The sequence below is a fragment of the Typopeltis vanoorti genome, chromosome 16 (genome assembly GCF_054136105.1).
Source record: "Typopeltis vanoorti isolate ZY-2024b chromosome 16, IOZ_Tvanoo_1.0, whole genome shotgun sequence".
NCBI lineage: Eukaryota > Metazoa > Arthropoda > Arachnida > Uropygi > Thelyphonidae > Typopeltis > Typopeltis vanoorti.
The window spans coordinates 98,747,077-98,770,583 of record NC_143564.1 but is presented as its reverse complement, the minus strand read 5'-3'; the positions used below and the strand labels follow the sequence as shown (position 1 = coordinate 98,770,583).

At 35.2% G+C, this 23,507-nt stretch overlaps 1 protein-coding gene across 1 annotated transcript in view; it reads left to right on the top strand.

The window, feature by feature from the left end:
* The window catches only part of LOC150098214 (furin-like protease 1, isoforms 1/1-X/2), a 469,518-nt gene that overhangs the window by 240,730 nt on the left and 205,281 nt on the right, over positions 1-23,507 (top strand). Inside the window, 1 exon segment of the mRNA XM_090405967.1 lies at positions 13,143-13,219. Within this exon segment, the coding sequence (XP_090262093.1) occupies positions 13,143-13,219 (77 nt within the window).

The following is a 23,507-nucleotide window of genomic DNA, read 5'->3' as shown; positions in this document are numbered from 1 at the left end:
CCACTCTCTCTCTCTCTCTACCCATGGTCAACTTCTTTATGGAGACCTTTGAAGAAAAAGCCTTGAACTCTGCCCCACAAAAACCCACTGTCTGGCTATGCTATGTGAATGATGTGTTCTCCATCTGGCCATATGGCCTGAATACACTCCACAATTTCTTAATATACATAAACAATCAACACCCCAAATGTCAAATACACTTATCAATCCAGCTAAAATTCTAGGATAAAATTTATTATTAACTCTGTCACAGTGTTCTCTTTTTGGAGATAATGACATAGTTTAAGAAATCAGTTGGTATAATATTATCAATATTATGTCCTTTAAGTAGACTCAAGTGCATCCCTGCAAGATTTATATAAGCAAGAGAGGCATATAATTCTCTGCACAGAGAGCAGTGGTTGTCTGCAACATTTCTTGGGGTTGGGATGGTTTTATTAATTAATCTAAGTAAATATATATGACTAATAGAGAGATCTTTCTTAATGAGTGCTTCTGACTGGTTGATAATACATTTCTAAACATAATATATTTATTGATAATTGTCAACTGCATGTGTAAGTATGCATTTGACTCTTGAGTAGAGTCAAGATTCACTACAGAAGGCCAATTTACAGAACTGATACTGCTTTGTCAGCATATTATTATTATTACATAGCACCTCGAGCGAGTCTAAAGACTCATCAAGGGAGGGCACTTACTCTACAACTCTCTATTTCTCTTATCAACTACAATGAACTGCAACTACACCAACGCTATCTACCACCCACCACCACCACCACTATTATTTTCACAGACAATCACAAACATCCATGCCTATGGCGGGATACTATTTTAATAATGAGCATTCTCAGATATGTTTGGCTATTTTATTGAAATTTCCAAGTGCAGGAACTGCAATTTACTGCAATAATTGAATCCCATCAGAATTCAGGTATCCTAACTTTTATTAAAATACATTCCTCATATTTCTTATTATTGGTAAATAAAATTGAAATTACAATTAATAAAATATGCTTGGAAGTATATATTTTATCGATGGATAATGGGATAATTGCAATGCTAATAACAATAACAATAATAAGCTGGTCTGGTTGGCCAAGTGATTAGCATATTTGCTCTCCAGCCAAAACATTGTGGGTTCGAATCCCGCCATGGGCATGGATGTTTGTGATTGTCTGTGAAAATACTAGTAGTGGTGGTCGGTGGTAGATGGCATTGGTTTAGATGATGTAGGTAGTTGCAGTTAATTATAGTTGGGGGATTGAGTGGTGGAGATGGAGAGCTGTAGAGCAGGTGCCGTCTCTCGATGAGTCTTTGGACTTCTTGGGGGGGGGTGTCAAATAATAATAATGCAGTATTGTGTAAAAAAAATAAAACAGTACTGAATAACTATAATGATATATGTTATGTCAAAGTTCAGTGCTGTTTTTTTTTTCACTCTACCATATTATTATCAGACTTCCATGGGATCAGAGACTCTTTGTGGAAGGTCCCTCTGTCACACAAACATGCACCATCACTGCTCATCATACTGTGCCTTAAAAACATTCACATTCTCTAGAGTCACCAAATTCTCAGGCAATGCATTCTAATCATTCCTTGATCTATATGCAAAGAACTGCTTCCCATAAGAAGACTGTGTGCAAGTGAGCACAGTCTTCTTATACATCTTACGGGAATGACCTCTTGTTCTTCACCATATACTGCCATTCTGTAAAAACCTCTTCCATGTTAATCTGATAAAAACTCTTTACCAATTTATAATTCTCTGCATATCCTACCCACCTCAGGACTATTGAAGAAGGGTTGAGAAGCACTAATTTCTCCCACCTAAATTCTAGAAAATATATAAAATTAAAAAAAAATAATAATAATAAAGGTGTTGTTTTTATGGTTGAGAAACAATTCTAAGCTCTTAGACATTGCCTTAGTTGCTTAATGGGTTACAAAGGTCTTGCTCCTCTTCCTGTCCACTAGACTCTGCAAATTACATTTTCTCAACCTTTCTACATACTCAATATTCCAGATACCAGAATCCACCTTAGTCAGTCACCTCTGGACCCTTTCCAATATATTTTTCTCCTTTTGAAAACTAGGTGAATAAATCTGTGTACCATAGGCTATATGTGGCCTAATCAATGGAACCTAATCTCCTTCTAAAACTCAGTGTCCTCCACACCATTGTCAGAATCTATTGTGCTCTCCACACAGTTTTACCTTAAAAATTTTAGTTTCTTATCCGCCATCATCCCTAAATTTCTTATTTCCCTCCACCTCCTCCAATATATATATATATATATATATATATATATATATATATATATATATATATATATATATATATATATATATGCATCCACAACTGTGTACTCTGCATCCCATCTTTGTTTACCGAATTTTAAAATCTTACACTTTGCCACATTGAACTGACAACACGAAATCCATGCCTATTTGCTGTGTCTATTCAAGTACTCTTGTAAAGCCATAGCATCTGCTCTGTGCCTCACAATTCTTAATAACTTTTCATCTTCTACAAACAGCTGAATATCCCCATTTCAAAGCATATCCAATATCATTAACATACAAGTTAAATAGAGCAAGACACTAAAACAGACCCTTGAGGTACCCCACTAGTGACTTTTCTCTTCTGGGATATTGCTCTCCATTCACAACTTGCTAATATCTATCAGATAGCCAATCTCTAATCCAGTGCACTTATCTGTTATCCAATCCCATTGTTCTAGCTTCACTATCAACTTTTCATGTGATGGTCTATCAAAAGCCTTTGCAATATCTAAGTAGACCACTGTGTATACATATCCTTATCCAGTGCATCTGTCACCTTATTGTAATAAACAAATTACTGTTTGCTGCCCATCAAAGAGAATGCCACTATTGTTAACTCACTTTTGAATTTTGGTCTTCACTAACCTCCCCAACCATTTAACCACATCTGACACACATATTGGTCTATAATTTCCAACTTCTTTCTTCCACTTCTTTAGAACCTGGCCCAATGTAAGACTCACATTAAGCAAGTATGTCAAGGCAGATGTTAACTTGGCACATTCCCTCAAAACAAACAGTGATATATCATCAAGTTGTACAGCCTTATTAATATCAAGTTTTTTCAATTCCCCATATATATTTCACCTTGCTCAACTCACAGTCACTTTCTCCTCTCTTTCCAGTACACTCAAACTCTGCATGATGTTACATTCATGATGATGAAACACCTTTATGAACTGTTACTATCTCAACTATATCCTTCATAGTGGTTATCCTTTTAATGCTTATATTAATCAGTATCATCAGGGCCAGCAGAAGTGGGCATGTGGGCACCGCTACAAAGGGGGTGCCACCGCTGGGGCACTGTTCATAAGTTCATTTTTAAGAAACAAAATTTTTATCATGAAAACAAAAAAATCTTGGAATGATCAATATTAAAATAAACATTGGCCAGATACACCGAATAAAAATTTTAAAAAATTGCATATTGCCGCCTCTTTGATCAGCCGGCTGTTTACAATTTTGCAGTGAGAGCAGGCTAAATGCTTGCCTAAAGAATGTTGTGTCTACTGAAGTCTATCTAAACTGAAATGGTGAACAGTTTTTATGTGCAGAAAAATTTTCGTACAAAATATTTGTTGCTAGTTAACCAGTCATATGGTATGCATCTCAGTAGGCTACTGACAGTAGCGCAGTGCAGACTATTATTTTGTCTCTGTGTCATGTTGTGTAATAATTTCTTGTGGGTATAAAATAGAAATGGAATCAAACATTAAAACAAAGTTATCCGGTGCACAAAATCGTAAGTGTCATGCTGCGAAAGAAGCAGATGTTAAGAAACAAACTGGGGCTCTTAATAAATTTATTAAAATATTAAAATATTCTGATGCAGATTATAACCAACTTGATACATCAGAAATCAGAGTTGAAGAACTGTGTACATCATCCAGTTTTCATGCACGTACTATTGCAACTATTGAACAAGATAACAAGATGCATGATTTAAGCGAAAAATAGTTAGGAAAAGATTTAGTTGTAGTTGACCACGAAACTAACACATTGTTAGTCTCTGTAAATTTGGAAAATCCAGGTGAATGGTGAAATATTGATGAAAAATTATGAGTTGTTTTAATTGAAATGGGGCCTATTCAGAAGTAAAATATAATATATCCCAGAGATACATATGGTCGTAAATTTGGCGACACGTATTATAATAGAAAAATGGAAAGTGGGTGCTTGTGCCAAGAACATTGCTCATTTATTCCGAAACTTTAAATTCTGTTTTTTGCTTTTGTTGCAAACCTTTTGCACCATACCAAATCAAGTAGTCTTGTAGAAGGCTATAACGATTGGAGAAATGTAAGTACAACTTTGCATATACATGAGACTAGTTTAACTCACATGAAAAATTTCTTAAAATGGAAGGCACTTGATAAAAATTTAAAAAACAAAACTACTATTGATTGAGAGACTCAATGGAAAAGAAACATTGGACGAGTGTTTAGAACGCTTGATTGAAATTATAAAATTCCTTGGTAGCCAAAATTTAACTTTTCGTGGATCATCTGATAAATTATACGAAAGGAATAACAGCAATTTTTTAAAATTAGTCGAGCTGTTTGCGAAGTTTGATCCCGTTATGGAAAATCATGTTGAAAGGACCTTACAACGAAACAATAGAGTACACTATTTGAGTAAAGACAGTCAAAATGAAATATTGGAAACTTTAAGTAACGCAATCAGGGATACAATTTTATTATCAATTCGAAAATCTAAATATTATTCCATAATTTTAGACTGCACACCCGATGTAAGTAAAACAGAACAAATGACCATTATTATTCACTTTGTTTCCTGTGACAATGGAATTTTTAAGATCAGGGAAAACTTTTTAGGTTTTGCAGATATATCAGATTCCACAGGACGTGATTTATGAGCAACAATAATGGAACAACTGGAAAAATGGAACATTCCCATTGAAGACATGAAAGGTCAAGGGTATGACAATGGGACAAACATGAAAGGAAAAAAATATGGGCTCCAAAATTTGCTTTTAAACAAAAATCTTCGAGCTTTTTACGTGCCATTTGCTGCTCATACTCTAAATTTAATCATTAACGATGCAGCCAAAGTGATTGCAGATACAGTTAGTTTCTTTGCAATTATTCAAGAAATATACAATTTCTTTTCATTCTCTTACAAACGTTGGGCAATCCTTATAAAGTTCGTAAAAAATTAACATTGAAACAGCCATCAGATACGCAATGGGAAAGTAAAATTAATGCAATCCGCCCTCTACGATATCAGTTAGGAGAAATTTATGATACACTTTTTGAAATTTTAAATAATGAAGATTTTAATAAAGAAACTCAGCATGAAGCACAAACATTATGTGCTAAAATAAAGGACTACAAATTTATTTGCTCTCTTATAACTAGGCATGATTTACTTAACAGAATAAGAATAAACCCTGTGAGTAAAATGCTTCAAGACAAAAATATGAACATTACACTTGCTTTAGAATCTATTGAAAACTTAAAAATATTCTGACAAGAGTATCGATCAGATACAAATTTTAAAGAAGTTCTAAAATGGCAAAAGAACTGAGTGAAGAGGTGGACGGAGAACAAGAATTTAAAACTGTTACGGAAGTCCGACGATGAAAGAAGACACGGCAATTTGACTACAAGCATCATGACGAAATGCCATTGCCAGAAGATAAATTTACAGTGAATGTGTTTTATACACTTCTAGACGTTGCAATGTGTTCGTTAATAGAACATTTTGAACAACTAAAAACATATTATGATAATTTCAATTTCTTGTATAGATTACTACAAATTAATAACGAAGAATTACGAAAAAATTATGACGATTTAGAGATTCTCTTGAAGGACGGCGACAATAAAGACGTAAATGCAATAGAAGTATATGACGAGTTATGTACTTTCCGGGATATTTTTCAGAAGAATAATTTAAATATTCAAAACCCTTTCGATATTCTTAATTTTATTTTGTCCAATAATTTATCTTTCCCTAACTTTTCAATCGCTTTAAGAATACTATTAACCTTACCTGTTAGTGTAGCGAGTGGTGTACGTTCCTTTTCCAAGTTGAAATTGATTAAAAGTAGGTTTTAATTTAAAACCTACTTAAGAACAAGTATGTCACAAAAATGGATTGTTAGTTTGGCATTAATAGCTATTGAAAATGATATATATGTGCGGAATTAGACGTTAAGACCATTATTTCTAATTTCATGAATATGCAATCAAAAACCCTAAAGTTTTAATTTAAAAAAATGTCAAGTATATTTATGTAAATTAATTTATTTTCTGTTATTCTGTAAAGGATGTCATTTTTTGAATACTTATATTAAATGTTCTAATTATTTCTGAATTCTTTTCTTATTTTCTCATTTATCTTGGGTTTCTTTTATTTTCCTAAAAGATAGTTCCACTTATAAAAATTATTAAAAAATTTTTACAAGTTACTAAGAATTTAGTAACTTGTAAAATGCAAGAATTTTTTAAACTGTAGTTCAAATAAATTTTAACTTTAATTAAAATTCATTTTAATTTTGTTAGTGATTGGGGTCGGTGAGAAGGCTATAATCCCCTGTATCATTATATTCAACGATAAACGTGAGGTGGCTTTATCCAAATTTGCTTTAACTTTTGAGAATTTTTTGAATATTCTGGTTTTTAACGATTATCCTGCTTAGTCAAACACCCACGGTTTGTTACATTTAGCGAACCAACATGTGGCTGTTCTGTCAAAATTTATTTAAGAAATTTCAAATAATTTAAATTTTTATTATCATAAAAGAACCACACATGCCCGGATCATTACAGGGGTGCTTAGATAGACATTGCATGCGGACGGCAAAGACCCTAGCGCCGGCTCTGAGTATCATCCCTCCATAATCATTGTCTGCTGGCTACATATCATAAGACTCTCTAGGCTTTTTTTTTTCCCCTTCATCAGCAACTGCTGTTCATACTGCACTTTTTTGGTACCCATACAAGTGAATCACCTTCATTGCCTGTTCTTTGTACTCCTGATGCAACTGATAATTACCACTCATCTAATGCTGCCTCCATAATGCCTTTTTCCTCCAGACCACATGTCCTTCATTTATTCATTTCACACCTACCTTATGTAACCCTTTGCTTGGAATATACATTTAGACATTGCTTCTGCTAGATAGTTCTTGAATAGCACCCAAACAGTACTGATCTTTCTATCCAATATCTGTAGCCATTACTGTTAATAATCACAATACTATATATCATAATTTGTATCATAAGATGATCATAATTTGTATCATCATAATTGGTACTGTTTGACCACAGATGCGAGACCCCCCTGACACTTCTGCGCATGGCATAAGAAGGAGAATCCATTCTATAATAGGGTAATCAATCTGTCTTGTGGGATGAGTTGTTTATGTGAGATAATTAACTTTTCTTTTATGAACATTCTAGTTTTTAAAGTGGTAACTATTTTGCTTGTATAACAGTTGGAAAATTTTACGTGTAAAGCACATGATTTTGTGTGTTGGTAACGAAATTCAAGTTGGTGACATATTCGTGTAAAGTGGCAAATATGTGCATCACCTTATTCCTTTCTCCACTTCAACATGAATTTAATCATCATTGCATGGTGCCAGCTAAGGTTCTCTCAACTGTGGAACTATAGATTTATGCTGATTTCAGTATAAAAAAAAATGCACACAAAAAAGTTGCTTTGTTAGAAAATTCCACAGCCTTTTTATTATTACATTTATGTTAAGAATTAAGTACATTGTTTCTCCTATGTTACACCAATTTTTTTTTTTTTCCTATGGGTTGGTTTACTAGGGCAATGCCATGGTTCTTTAAGGATATGAAGTCAGCTTGAGGGATTCATATTGTGTTTTTCCTTATGATTACTGTGTTAAAATAATACTGTCATAATTCTCATCAGGATACTCTCCTTGTTATCCTTTCTTGTAATGATGCTCTTGTGCTATACCTTTTATTATGTACTCTTTTCTTTAGGCACACTTTGCATTTTGAAGCTTGTAAACATGCACTTTTGCTACACATGGTTTAAATTGTGTATTTAAAATTTATGTGATTATGCAGTCTAGATAGGAATACTTTTTAATTTATAAATATATGAGGTTGGATTTCGGATTTTTCACATAAAAAAAAATTTCAGGTATATTTTACAACAAAATCAGAAAGAAAACCTGTGGAAATTTTGAATATTTGTGGAGATAATAAAACAAATATTTGCTTACTTTTTTTTTTTGTTTTTGTTTTTTCTCAACCAGAGCAGTAGTGATTAATCAGTTTTCCATCACTTCCAATCTAAATGGCCTTTTTATTCACTGATGAATTGGTTGAATCTAAGGCCCAATCAACTATGGCCATGAAGCCATCATAATGTGGATGGTAATTGGTAATGGTAATGTGGAAGTGAATGAAAAAGAAATGTTTAGACAAATTGGTCTAGCTAATAGGAAAAGAGTGATCATTATGGACAATTTCACTTATGGTAATATAGACTGGAATGAAAATATGGCATCAGGAACCAAAGAAAATGAATTTCTTGACTTTTTAAAGAAATTCATTTTCTTTAAAAAGAAAACGGCCACACATGGATCAGAGGTCTTGAATCAGAAGATATTGTTGTAAATGAAGTGCCACATCTGCCTCCACTTTGTGAAAGGGACCATGAAGTGATCACTTGGGTGGTGACCAGCCATATCAGGACTTTTGCAAGAAAGAGTTATATGTGGACCTATAAGGCAGGTGATTATGGCAAACTCAGAAGGCAGATTACAGCAATATCATGGAATGAGGAATTGCATGGGAAGGAAATCAGTGCTGCTTGGTCTTTACTCAGGAATTATCTGGCAGAAGCAATTACTGAGTGCATTTTAAAGGTCAGGAAATTAAATAAGGTAGGTGTAAAATGGATGACTGAAGAGATGAAGTGTGCAATATGGAAGAAAAAGGCATTGTAGAGGTGGCACAATATGAGTGGAGATAATCAGTTACATGAGGAGTACAAAGAGCAAGCAATGAAGCTGACTCACTTAGTAAGGGTAGCAAAAGTGCGGTATGAGCAGCAGTTAGCAAATGATGTAAAAAGAAATCCTAGGGAGTTTTTTTTTTTTTTTTAATATGTGGCTAACAGAAGGAAGAATGGTTATTCGAGGATGATGGTCATTGATAGTGGGAGAATGATAAACACAGAGGAGGGTATAGTAGAAGTGTTAATTGAGCAGTTCATTAAAGTATTCCATCTTTGTGATTGTAACATAATGCAGAACGTAGGAATGGGGGGAGGAACCACTGATTGTTAGTAAGCACGAGGTATATGAAGAATTGAGTAAACTTAATGTCAACAAGGCTATGGGACTTGATAGTATATCACCACATGTCTTGAGGGAATGTTCCAGGTAGTTAACAAAACAGCTTTAACTTGCATTTTTAATATGAATCCTAGATTAGCTTAGGTTCCATAGGAATGGAAAGATGGCAGAATTGTTCCTCTTCATAAAGTAGGTGATAAGACTAAGGCTTTGGGTTACAGGCCAATCTGCTTGTTTGGAGTTGTGGTCAAGGTGTTGAAGAAGCTAGTAAGGACAAGGATCCAGAACTGGGTGGGCGGCAGTAGAATTCTCTTTAATGGACAGGCCTATGGCTGGGTCAGTGTTCCTGGCTGTAATTCTGTGTGTGTTCACGAGACCGGTTTGCCTGCTTGCAGGATGAAAAACCCCAGATAAACTGGCGGAAAAAACCCTGCTGTCCACACCCAAGACCGGCTAACTTGGCTATGGCTGAGGAAGATCCTCAAACTCCTTGTGTCATCGACGGGAATCAAACCTGGGAAACTCCTTCCCCAGGCATATGATTGTGACACGCGAAGCCACTAGGCTAACCACGCGGACAATATGCAATAATATTATCATTAAACATGTTAACACTGTCATTAACCATAGATACATCAGAGTGCCACTTTTCTACAGTAGTTTGGATTTTTTCCTAATGGAAGCACAGTTCTTTAATTTCAGTAGTGGAAATGGTTCCCTTACTGGGCCTCTCCTCCTCTGAAAAAAGTTCCTTAACACCTTTCTCATGCTGCTCCTTTTGCAGTTCTTTCATCTCCTCAGTGTTAAGCTCTCTTTGATGATCTTCCACAAACTCTTCTACATTGGCATTATCCACTTTGAATCCCATGGATCTGCCCAGACACACAATTTCATCAACTGCAGATTCTGTTGGTTCTGCAGGAAAACCTTCAAAATCTGTGCCTGTCACACACTGAGGGCACAGTTTTTTCCAGGCTGAGTTCATAGTTTTCAAAGAAACTTCCCCCATGCTTTATTTATAAGCCTGAAACAATGCAAGATGTTAAAGTGCTTTTTCCAAAAGTCCCTGAGGGTCAGTTGTGTGTCAGATGTCACTTCGAAGAACCTTTGAAACAAAGCCTTTGTATAAAGTTTTATGAAATTGGAAATGACCTGCTGATCCATGGTTTGGATAAGAGGAGTGGTATCAGGAGGTACAAATTTGACGTTTATAAAGTTGTGCTTGCCTAAAGCACATAGTTTGGGCTCATAGTTTCAGATTAACTGCCTGATGAGTCCCTGTCCTGGTGATGTACTTCTGCTCTTTTGACGTTAATTCCTCTGCTATCATTAGCATAACCCTCCTCCCATCTCATTTCTTTTGTTCTCTCTGAAGACACTATATCCCTTCCATTCTTTTCTCTTCATATAACCATATCATCCTCAGTAAACCACATCCGATTAATGCCTATAACTTTTGGCTAAGTTGTGCTAGCCAATGCCAATAATTCCTCAACCTTATTTTGAATACTTCTGGCATTAGTATACATAAACTGCAATACCCTTTTCATTTCTGTTACTTAGCGCACTAAAGTTAACTTGGGGTGCTACATTTTGCATCATGGAATCACTCTCTCACTTACTAACTTCTAGGTCAGGTGTACTCATTCCCCCCCCCCCCCCCCCCGCCCCCCCAAAAAATTATAGTTTCCCTGACTTTGTACTTCTGAACTTTCTCTGAACAGGATTTTCTCAATACTCCCGATACCATATCCATTTAGATGCACACCATCCACCTTATGTAAATCCTTCCTTCCATCAAACTCACTCCACAAGTCCACAAACTCCACACCATTTCTCCTGCACAATCTGCACACTGCCTTATTCCCGATAATAGCTCTCCATCTCAGCTTGCCTCTATCATACACAGGCTCATAACTTTTACTTTCTCACTCTTCTGTTTTGCATGCACTAGCAACTTTTTCTTGTCTTCTCGCATACTACACTTGTCACCTGCTAAATCATCTGTACCAGCCAAAATAAACATCTCCTTCACCTTAACTCTCTACATCCTTACAACATTACTCATTACTGATATCCTTTATCTTAGCTACAGGAAAACACAATTTTGTCATGCTCTCCTCAACGATCCTCATATCAATGAATCACCATACAAAATCTAATCATCATTTTCATGCTCCCCTTTCTTTTGCTTCTGTATTATACCATCCACCAGTCATTTCTCTAACCACTTAATCTCACATTTTGTTCTGTGAAGAACTCATGTAAGTGCACTATTTTTTCCATTACCATGTGGTCATTCTCTTAATTTTCAATTTTCTTCATTTTCAGTGTTCAATTATGGATACATCTAATTCTGTTACCAGCACCAGATCTAGCACTCAAAACCTCTGGTCCTCTCCATGGCATGCTGTTTCAGGTCATTATTCCTTAGTAACTGTATTATAACGTGTGCTATAATACAGTTACCATCCATCACATGCCAATCCAAACCAGTAATGAAAGACATTTTCAAAAAAGTGCTACTAGAAATCATTAAATTAGCTTCCATATTTTTACAAAGTGAATTTTTTATTTATCTTTGTATGGATTAAAATGAACAAACAGTATCAGGTAGTTTACAACTGGAAAAAAAAAAAAAACCTTTAACATTATGTTTAATTTGCTGTTGAATAGCAGACACCCTGTGATGAATTCTGAAATTAAAAATAAATTATCTGTCACTAAAGAGGGTCATCAGCAGCTGAGGTGTTAAGTGTTTATAAAATTAAGCCACTCCTTCAAGAAAAAAAAAACTTCTATAGAGTTATATCAATAAGATAAAGTCAAAAAATTTTCAGTACCATCTGCATTTTTTTTTATTTTCCCTTGTTACTATACCTCTGTAGAAGTACAATAGCATATACCTGTATTACCATATACATACACACATGCTCTGTGTGTGTGTGTGTGTGTGTGCGTGCGTGCGTGCGTGCATGTGTGTGTGTGTGATCTAGAATTATTTCATTTTCTTGAAAGTATGTACTCTAAGGGAAAGTTTTGTAAATACCCTGCTAAACCCATGAAAAGGGGTTTGTTAGCCTGTATTCTTGAGTTCAGCAGGGTATTTAGAGTGACCGTTAAATGGATGGTTGATATCATTAAGCGACAACTACAGGCTGATAAATCACTTATCAAATATCAAATATATTTATCAAATATCCTTTGATTTTTCATGGTTAGTTTGTGAGTGCAGGCTAAAAGTAGTAAGGAAAGCATTAACAGGGTTTGATGTCAAGATGACAGGAAGGAAGACTAAGATCTAGATGGAATGATGCAAAAATACTCTGGAAGCCAGGAATATAAGATCTGACAATATTGGAGTGTTGACTAGTAACAGACTAATTTGGAAGAAAATATTTGAACTGGACAGTAATAAAAATGTGAACTTTATTGTGTAGTACTGTCATGGTATCCTGTGCGCCCTTTTTAGTACAGATCACGAAATTTATGATGTTTGGTCTCTAGAAACAGAGTTTTGATAGTTTAGAAGCCCTTAGCCTGCTCATTGGCTAATACGTTTAGGTTTACAATCTTTTATAAATGGGAATCACATAAAAAAAAGACAATAAAATATTTTCTTGTATAGTGTACTTTTCTGATTTGAAAAATGAATATTTGAGGCTTAGATGTTGCATTTTATACGAAATGTTTTGAAGTAATATTAGTGCTAATTTTGATTTTTAAAAAAGCACAAATTGCAGCATATTCTTCATTTTTTTAGGATCCAGATGCTAGTTATGATGTCAATAATCATGATAATGATCCTCAACCACGATATGATATAATTGATTCAAATAGGTAAATATTTGTATACTTTGAGTTAGTGAAATGCCTCTGCATGAATTCTGTATTTTTATATAGATTGATTAAGAGTAGTAATTCTTCCCCATACCAACTCCTAATTCACCTGAATTTTTATTCAGGTAGAGACAAAAAATTTCAGTAACATTGGCATACTCCCTCTCAGGTAGTCTGTTTCTACAGATAACCCTTCACCTGAACTGTTATCTGTGGTTAATTATTATTATTATTATTATTCGTAACACCTCCAAGGAATCCGAAGACTCATCGCGGGAGGACACCTACAACTATCTCGACCACTACACCGAATCTCTACTACGAATCATCTCCATCAACGCCATCTACTGCCCACCTCCATCACTACCACAACTAGTATTTTTTGTCTGTAAATTGCATGTGTTCTGAAGGGCCGATTTGTCTGTATGCGGGATGAAAAACCCGCGTTTCCGGGAGGAAAAACTCGCGTTTCCGGGAGAAAAAAACCCTACTACCTCCATATGAGATCGGCTAACTCACCTTCGATTGAAATCGTCCGGATAAAGATCCAGGGGAAAGACAGTGGCATTTGTCTAAGACAGTCTTTCCTAAACTTTCAGTATCTGCATATCCCCCTTTTAAAATTTTAGTAACACTGTATATCCCCACTCTAATAAAGTTATAGAAGTAAACTTGAGAGAAGTTATAATATTTCATTCAAATACAAATAATATAAAGGTATTTATATTTTAAATATTTGCATTGTGAATGTTAAAAAAGAAATAACATAAAAAAATTTATCATAATTACAAATATGTTAAGCAATATTTTTAATTAGGAAATACATTTTTAGTTATATGAATCCAATATACATACAGTAGAAACAAAAATGATGAAATTTCAAATTTCCATAATTAAAAAACTTGAATGAAACAAATCAAATATATCAGTGATGTTCATGAATTTTTGAATGCAAACAGCAAACCATTCTGTTCAAATGTGATCATGCCGTTGACTAGATGTGGCCATAACAGAGAAATTTTTTTAAAGATTTCTTTTGATTTTTTTTAGTTATCGAAAAATTTATTATAGGATAGACCTGCATTTATCTGCAAAAATATGGTGACAAAGAATATACAAGAAAAAAAAAAAAGGCAATCAGAATTTTAAAAATGCCTCACATTCCCTTAAGATCTCTTGCATATCCCCAGAGGGTACATACCATACTTTGGGAAACACTGGTCCAAGAAATCAGGATGATTTTAAAAAAATGAATTTTTGGTTAAATCACATGAAAAAAATTCTGTTTGGCTATATAGATACATATGGTTTTGTTTGAATTATAATAAAAAATTTAAAAAAAAAATATGTTAGCACATAAATATATGTTTTGCATGTTGGGAGCATGCCAGTTCTAATACATATATTTTTGATATACTGTATATGGAATCATGATTCATTTCAAAAACGTATTCTACTATATTAGATTTTCATATTTTTATTTCTAAGATGTTGGATTTCATGATGGTTGATAATGCATTATCTTAAAGTTCTTTAATAATATAAAATAATGTACAATTTGTAAAGCATATTACATGAGATAGAGTTATATGGCCTTAATGGTGGAGCAGATATTATTATTATGTGATACTTCTTACTGCAAGGACTCATTGCAGGAGGGCACTGTTCAGCACAAAACCCCAAAATCTACACTACTTAATCCACCATTTTCACACATCTAGATATCCCCATCTAGGGTGGAAATGTGAGGAGCAAATAGTGACAGTGGTTTTGAATCAGTATAGTATGAAGTGGAAATGGACAGGGTGAAATATTTAGTAAGGTGTTATTATAGACGTGGTAATGTGGAAGAAGTGTGAAAGAAATGTTTAAGCAAATTGATCTGGCTAATAAGAAAAGGGTGATCATTATGGGCAATTTCAATTATGGTAATATAAACTGGAAGGAAGAGACATCATCTGGAACCAAAGAGAATGAATTTCTTGAGTTTTTGAGGGACAACTATCTTAAGCAATACGTAACAGAGCCCATGCATGGATTGAAGGTCTTGGATTTCATTACGTCATCAGAAGATATTGTTGTAAATGAAGTGCGACATCCTCCTCCAGTTGCTGAAAGTGACTATGAAGTGATCGCTTGGGTGGTGACCAGCCATATCAGGACTTTTGTTAGAAAGGATTATATCTGAAACTATAAGGCATTTTATTATAACAAACTCAAGAGGCAGCTTGCAGTAATATCATGTAATGAGGAATTGGATGGAGAGGATATCAATGCCACTTGATATCCTTTCCTTGAAAAACCCCACTTGGTCCCTATTCAGGAACTATCTGGTAGAGGCAGTGATTGCGTGTAATTCCAAAGATCAGGAGATTAAATAAGGTAGGTGTAAAATGAATGACTGAAGAGGGTGAAACATGGAATCTGAAAGAAAAATTATTGTAGAGACAGCACAAGATGAGTGGTAATAATCATTTACATAAGGAGTACAAAGAGAACAAACAAGGAAGCTGACGTGCTTAGTAAGGGTAGAAAAAAGTGCAGCAGTTAGCAAATGAGGTTAAAAGAAATCCTAGAGAATTTTTTTCAATATGTGGCCAGTAGAAGGAAGAATGATTATGGGAGGATGATATTAATCAGTGATAATAGAAGAATGATAAACACTGAGGAAAATATTGTAGAGGTGTTAAATGAGCAGCTCATTAAAGTATTCTGTCTTTGTGATTGTAACATAATGCAGAACTTGAGAGCATTGTGGGAATGGGGAGGAAACAGTAATGAGCAGGAGTATATGAAGGATTGAGTAAACGTGATGTCAACAAGGCCTTGGGACTTGATGGGATGTCATCACGTTTCTTGAGGGAATTTTCCAGGGAGTTAACAGATTTAACTTACTTTTTTAACACGAATCTTAGATTAGGTTCTTCCAAAGGAGTGGAAAGAATGCAAAATTGTTCCACTTCATAAAGAGGGTGATAAGACTAAGGCTTCAAATTATAGGCCAATCTGCTTGTCCGGAGTTGTGTTCAAGGTGTTAGAGAAACTAGTTAGAGCAAGGATTCAGAACTTAATTGGCAGCAGCAGCAGAATTCTCTTTAATGGATAGCATGGGTTTGCTAAAGGAATATTGTTAAAAGTTTATTTTTCACTTGGTTAGATTATAATAAATTTAGTTTAATCCTTTATCCAAGTGTGAGCAAACAAAGTTTGTGCCTGAAAGTATCTTCAGGACTGGGGTAAGGTGGTACAACACCGGGCAACTCGTTGCAAAGGTGGAGCAAGCTAACATCACTCCTATCTCAGTATTTCCCATACTGCAAAACACATCTCCTTGTGGATATGTATAATGTTATGCATTAAGGGAAGGGCTACTACCCAGACTACTTTCGACCTTGTTGAGGTCTCTTCAGTGGGAGCCAGGCCCAAGTGGAGATACCAGGCAGAAGCATTAGCAAGGTCATATCTACCTATAGGAGTTGCCAAATGGTGTGCCACCTTTTTATTAAATTACTCTGGATTTAGAGAAAGATGTTAAAAGTTTATTTTTCACTTGGTTAGACTATAATAAATTTAGTTTAATCCTTTATCCCCCAGTCCTGAAGATACTTTCAGGCGCAAACTTTGTTTGCTCACACCTGGATAAAGGATTAAACTAATTTTATTATAGTCTAACTAATTTTATTATAGTGAAAAATAAACTTTTAACATCTTTCTCTAAATCCAGAGTAATTTAATAAAAAGATGGCACACCGTTTGGCAACTCCTATAGGTAAGGATGACTTTGCTAATGCTTCTGCCTGGTATCTCCACTTGGGCCTGGCTCTCACTGAAGAGACCTCAACAAAGGTCAAAACTAGTCTGGGTAGTGGCCCTTCTCTTACTGCATAACATTATACATATCTGCAAGGAGATGTGTTTTGCATTATGGGAGATACTGAGATAGGAGTGATGTTAACTTGCTCCACCTTTGCAATGAGTAGCCTGGTGTTGTACCACCTTACCCCAGTCCTGAAGATACTTTCAGGTGTAAACTTTGTTTGCTCACACTTGGATAAAGGATTAAACTAAATTTATTAAAGTAATATTGTGTTTAAGCAATCTGCTTACTTATTATAATAAGGTGACAAATACATTGAGCAAGGGGGATGCATATATAGTAGTATATTCAGATTTTGCAAAAGCCTTTGATAGACAGCCACACGATAAGCTAGTAATTAAATTGGAACAAATCAGATTGGATGATAGACGAGTGCTTTGTATTGGAGATTGGATATCTGATAGATATCAACAGGTTGTGTATGGAGAAGCAATATCCTAGAAGAAGAAAGTCTGGAGGAAGTCACAGTGGTGTGGCCCAGGGGTCTGTGTGGCTCCATTGTTGTTTAATTTGCATGTAAATACATTGTAAGGTGCTTTGGTCACCTGGTTTTTAAAAGGATGATGAGTTGTGGGAGAAGTTTCAGAGATGAAGCCTCTCGGGAATGTGATATCCTGTCCTTTCCTAATTTATGCTCATGTGTAAACCTACACTTTTTTTCTGTGTAGGCATTTGGAACCGAAATCTTACGGAATAGGTTGTTACTCCTTATTCCAGGAGGTATCCTATGACTGTAGCCTGCGTGTTCACGGGCTACAGTCATAGGATACCTCCTGGAATAAGGAGTAATGAAAAACCCCAGATAAACTGTGTGGAAAAATCCTGCTGCCATGTTCACGCCCAAGCCTGACTGACTTGGCTATGGCTGAGGAAGATCCTTTAGCTCCTCACGTCACTCAAAGGAATCAAACCTAGGACACTCCTTCCCCAGGCATATGGTTACAAACCATATAGCCACTAGGCTAACCGTGCGGACGGAATGTGGTATATGAGGACATATTGAGGGAATGTAAATTCCAAAGCTCACTGGATAGAAGGAAGAAGGGGAGGAATATGATCAAGTCATATAAGTTGGTAAGGTTTATTTACCAGATTAACGTGAATGAGATTTTTCATGGAATATCTGGAGACAGTGAGAGAACAACAGATCATCCCTGGAAGCTGCATAAAGAACGTGTGAGCAAAAGGATGAGGAGTAGATTTTTTGAATGGAAAGTGGTGGATGATTGGAATCCATTGCCCGAGAGTGTGGTGAGTGCAGGGACAGTGAACGGATTTAAGTCAAGGTATGATGAGCTGTGTATGTGTGAGAGAGTAGAACATTCTACAATACGTTTTTGACTCCATGGAAATTTGATGATGATGAAAACACATACACACACACAAAATGCAAGTATACATTTCTGAAACAAAAACCTACCTTGTACAGACTTAAAGAATCCTGTCTATAAAACCAATACCGTATTCTATTCCTAACTAAAATCTCCAGTATTTTGATTACATCTGCAGATATACATGCTGGTTAATTGGAAATCATAGATCTTGCTCAAGGAGTTGTAGTAATTAGTCTCCTTTCCAATTCTTAGAAACCTTTCTGACTGCTAAACTCTCATTAAACAACCACACCAAGGGTGGTTATATGTAATCAACCTTATCAACAAGGTGATATGTCATCCACCCCACAGCCTTATTAATATCTAATTCAGTCAACACTGGTTATGTTTCTGATCCTCCTCATCATCATCAGATTCCTGATATGTACCCTCAGGGGCATATGGGTTTACATCATTACTAATATCCTATCTACAGTTTTCCTCCATATCAATTTAGTTTATGTCAGGACACCAATATTGTCAGATCTTCTAATCACCAGACCACTAATATTTTGGTCTTCCCCTGGATTTGGCAAAAAAATAAAAATAAATAAAAAATAAAAAATTCTTTGTTAACATTTCCTCTCCTGTGCTGTTTAAGTGACCATACTATACTATCTTAGATTTGCTTTACTCACACATTTCTAAATGTTAATAATGCAAGTTGCTTCCTGATCCTCGTTTTTAAATGGTTCACATATGGATATCATCTGCTGTTCACTTCCCTAATTTTCTTCAGAACTCTCTTATCTGTAGCCTCCAATCTCTGATTAAGTATTTTATTTCTAATCCAGCTCTCAGATCTGTGAGTTAAATTAGTTTAAATACTATATATCTAGTTTATTGTTTTGACTAATTTCACTCTGATTCTGTATAAATTTATTCATTTCACTCTCTACTATACCAGTTTTGATAATACTTGTCTATTCTCCATATTAAGTTTGCCAATTTGACTAAAAATGTGCCTAAATAGCTGAAATATTTACTTGTTCTATAGGTTCTCCATTCAGGTTGCAACTGATATTTTCCACATACTTACCCATTTTTATAGTTTTGATCTTTTTATTGTTAATTTTCATGTTATATTTGTTGAAGTAGTTATACATTTTAGTTGGGGAATACTGCAGTCTTTTACTGGATTTATCTAAGAGTACATCATTTACATAAAGTAAAGAGCTGAGACTAACATCTTCAATTCTGGTATCAGATTTAATACCACTTTTGTTCATAATGTGACCCATATAGATGAAAAACAGTGGAAGTAGGTTGCACCATTGTCTTAATCCTTCTGTACTACCTGCTTCAATTCTAACCACATCAGTGGCGGCTCGTAAGAATTTGTAGTGGTGGGACTGAATGCTACTAGCACAACGGCATGTAAATCATGCGTTACCACCACTACGTTATCCCACTAGGTAGCGGTCTGCATTGAATGTAGCTCCAGCATTGAGTATACTAGCCAGTACTGATACTAACTAGCCTTAGCCCATACAGCACATTGACTATTGCAAAATACAACTATTGCTACTGAATTATATAAAATACTATTGTGCAGTATTGTATTACAAACAAGAAAATAATCGTTTTTAGATAAATATATAAAAATTTAAGAATGGCAATAATAAAACAGCAGATAATAAAATAGTATATAGGCTATAATATAGTATATATAATATACAGACAATAATAAAATAGCAGAATCTTAAATAGCAAACGAATGAAATATTCTGAAAACTTTATTTTAGAAGTACAGAATGGATTTAGAAAAGGACGATCATATATAGACTCAGCCTTTTGCCTAAAATTAATAATAGAGAAAGGAGGAGAATACAATTTAGAAACACATATTGCATTTATTGACTTTGAAAAAGCATTTGACAAAGTTAAAAGAAACATATTATTTAACATATTAAAAGAAAAAATACCAAATAATATCCTAAAAGCTATCACAAGTATATATGAAAATAATCAAATACAAATAAGATTAAATCACGAGCTATCATATACGAGAGAGATAAACCAAGGGTCCGACAGGGATGTCCCTTCTCAGCAACTCTTTTTAATATTTACTTAAAAATTTACATCAAGGTATTAAACTTTCTCCTACAGTGAGCTTAAACACTCTCCTTTTTGCCGACGACCAATTAATAATTCCAAATTCTGAAGATAACTTACAGAAAGCTATTTTAGATCCAAATGAGATAGCCAAAGATTATGGCATGATAATATCAAGAGAAAAATAAAAAACTATGGCCTTTAAAGGAAAAGATACAGCAAGAACTAAAATAGTAATAGATAACAAGATCTTAGAACAGGCGAATTCATTTAACTACCTAGGATGTATGATCACATATGAAAATGAAAAAGATATAAACGTAAAAATTGCAAAATATCTAAAAATAACAGGTGTAATTAACTCTATATTTAAACCAAACCTAGTTCAAACCAGACTAAAAGTATACAATATATTAGCTCTACCAGTCTTAATGTATAGAAGCGAAATCTGGACAATAGAACAAAAAGACAAACAAAGATTAATAACAGCGGAAATGAAGTTTATGAGAAAAACTGCAAAGTATTCCCTTTATTATTATTATTATTATTCCGGGCAACTCCAAGGAGTCGACAGACTCATCGAGGGAGGCCCTAACATCACGTCAAGAACAACTATTCGACATTCACACAGTATCTATCATACCTTGCCTTGAACTCATTCACGGTTGTAGCACCCACAACAGACTCTGGCAGCTTATTCCACTCATTCACTACTCTCCAAGTAAAAAACCTAGCTCTAATACCCTTGTTAACCACATTCTTGCCCAGCTTCCATGCATGGCCCTAGTCCTCCCACCACCAGTCCTATTTTCAAAAATATCTTCTGGATCAATCTTATAGAAACCCTTCAGTAATTTGAATGTCTCAATCATATCACCCTTCCTCTGCCTATCGACCAATTTCTGCAACCCACAAATCTTCAACCTATTCTCATAAGGTTCATTTCACAGACCTGCTATCATCTTGGTCACTCGTCTCTGGATCCTCTCCACTTCCTCCCCCATCATGAAGAAACCCTCACCCATAACTGGGCACAGTAGTCCAGATGGGGTCTTATCAAAGCTCGATACAGAGGAACAATAACTTGTTTGTCTCTGCATGTTAAAGTATTTTTCAGAAGCCAAGTGATTTGATGAGCTGATTTAGCCACTTTTGCAGTGTCTAAATCAGCTCATCTAAGAGTTGATTAGTTGACCCCTAAACTTCAATTCACTATCCACCAACACTCCCAAATCCCTTGCCTCATCAATCTCCTGGAGTACGGTTCCACCTATGTGATATACTGCTGATATTCTTTTCACCCCAAAATGCATAACCTTACACTTTGCCACATTAAATTGACATCCATTTTTCCTAGCCCAGTCCTCCAAACTGTCCAAATCATCCTGTAAAATTTTGACATCCTGTGCACCACAATTGCTCTACCCAACTTTGCATCATCAGCAAACAAGTGAACACTTCCTCTCAGATCCTTTCCTATATCATTGTTGAACAAATTGAAAAGTAGTGGTCCAAGAACAGAGCCGTGCGGCACATCACTAGTCACAAGCCGTCTTTTAGACTCAATTCCTGAATAAACCACTCTCTGGTATCTCTCCCTCAACCACCTTCCTATCCATCTCACCAACCCTATATCCATCCCCATCTGCTCCAGTTTACTGATTAGGATTCCATGTGGTATCCTGTCAAAGACCTTGGCAAGGTTCAGTAGAATCAATGTAAACCCATTACCCTTATCCAGTTCAGCCGTCACTGTGTTATAAAACGTGAGCAAGTTACTGCGGCATGATCTACCCTTCACAAAACCATGTTGTCCCCCATACAATATCCCATTTTCATCTATCCAATCCTGTATTCTTTTCTTGACTAATTTCTCTAAGACCTTGACAACAATTACTAATATGCTAATCGGTCGGTAATTTACAACAGCAGTCTTGGAACCACCTTTATGCAGTGGAACTAATTTACCCTCTTTCAACCCCCTCAGGACTAACCCAGACCCGATACTCAAATTAAACAAAATGGTCAAGGGTTCTGACAATTCTTTAGCCGCTTCTCGTACGACACGAGCTGGTATACCATCCAATCCCACAGATGTATTGACATTGAGGTTATGCAATAGACTACTCACCTCCACTTCATTCACCACAATTCCCGTATAATCTACTGGTTCATTTATTTCTGCAATGTCACCACCTGGATGATATATTCTTGCAAAGTGCTCACTAAGTAACTCAACTATATCAACTGATTCAGTACCTTCAGCATTCTTTAAAATCATTCTGCCATATACATTTTTCCTATTTGATCACAAAAGAAATGAAGAAATTATGAAAGAATTAAACCAAGAAGCAGTAATAGAAAAAATTAAAAATATAAACATAAATGGATGGAATACGTTCAAAGAATGAAAACAGAAAGATTATCAAAACAAACCTTAAAGTACAAGCCATTAGGAAAAAGAAAACCAGGACGTGACGTCCTCTTAAATGATTCAACGATGACTTCTAAGGCCGGAACAGGCCATGCTAGGCCTAAATCCTTGATACGTATGATGATGATGATGATGATGATGATGAATAAAACAGGAACTTTCATTTTATACTGGAGGGACTGCAGCCATTATGGACAAGATGCCACTGAACCACATACAACTTAAATCTTGCCTTGAACATAACAAAATGGTAGTACAAACAAGATCTGAACATCATGCACCATGAAGATCAAATGCTATTAATGATGTAGACTTCTCAAAAATGGTTTGATGTTATAAGTGCAGCATATATGCATGGTGAATGAAAGTGGTGAAAGATGTGTTTGTGTAAAGACTGAGACAAGGGAAGGTATGAATTTATAGGAAGGGCAACCCTTTGTAAAACTATGAGTTATCAGTGAATGCAAAACAGATTGACAGAATAAAAATTAGTGTAAATGTGGGTGCAAAAACCTGTGAATAATAACCAAACAAAAGCTAGTGGATCTG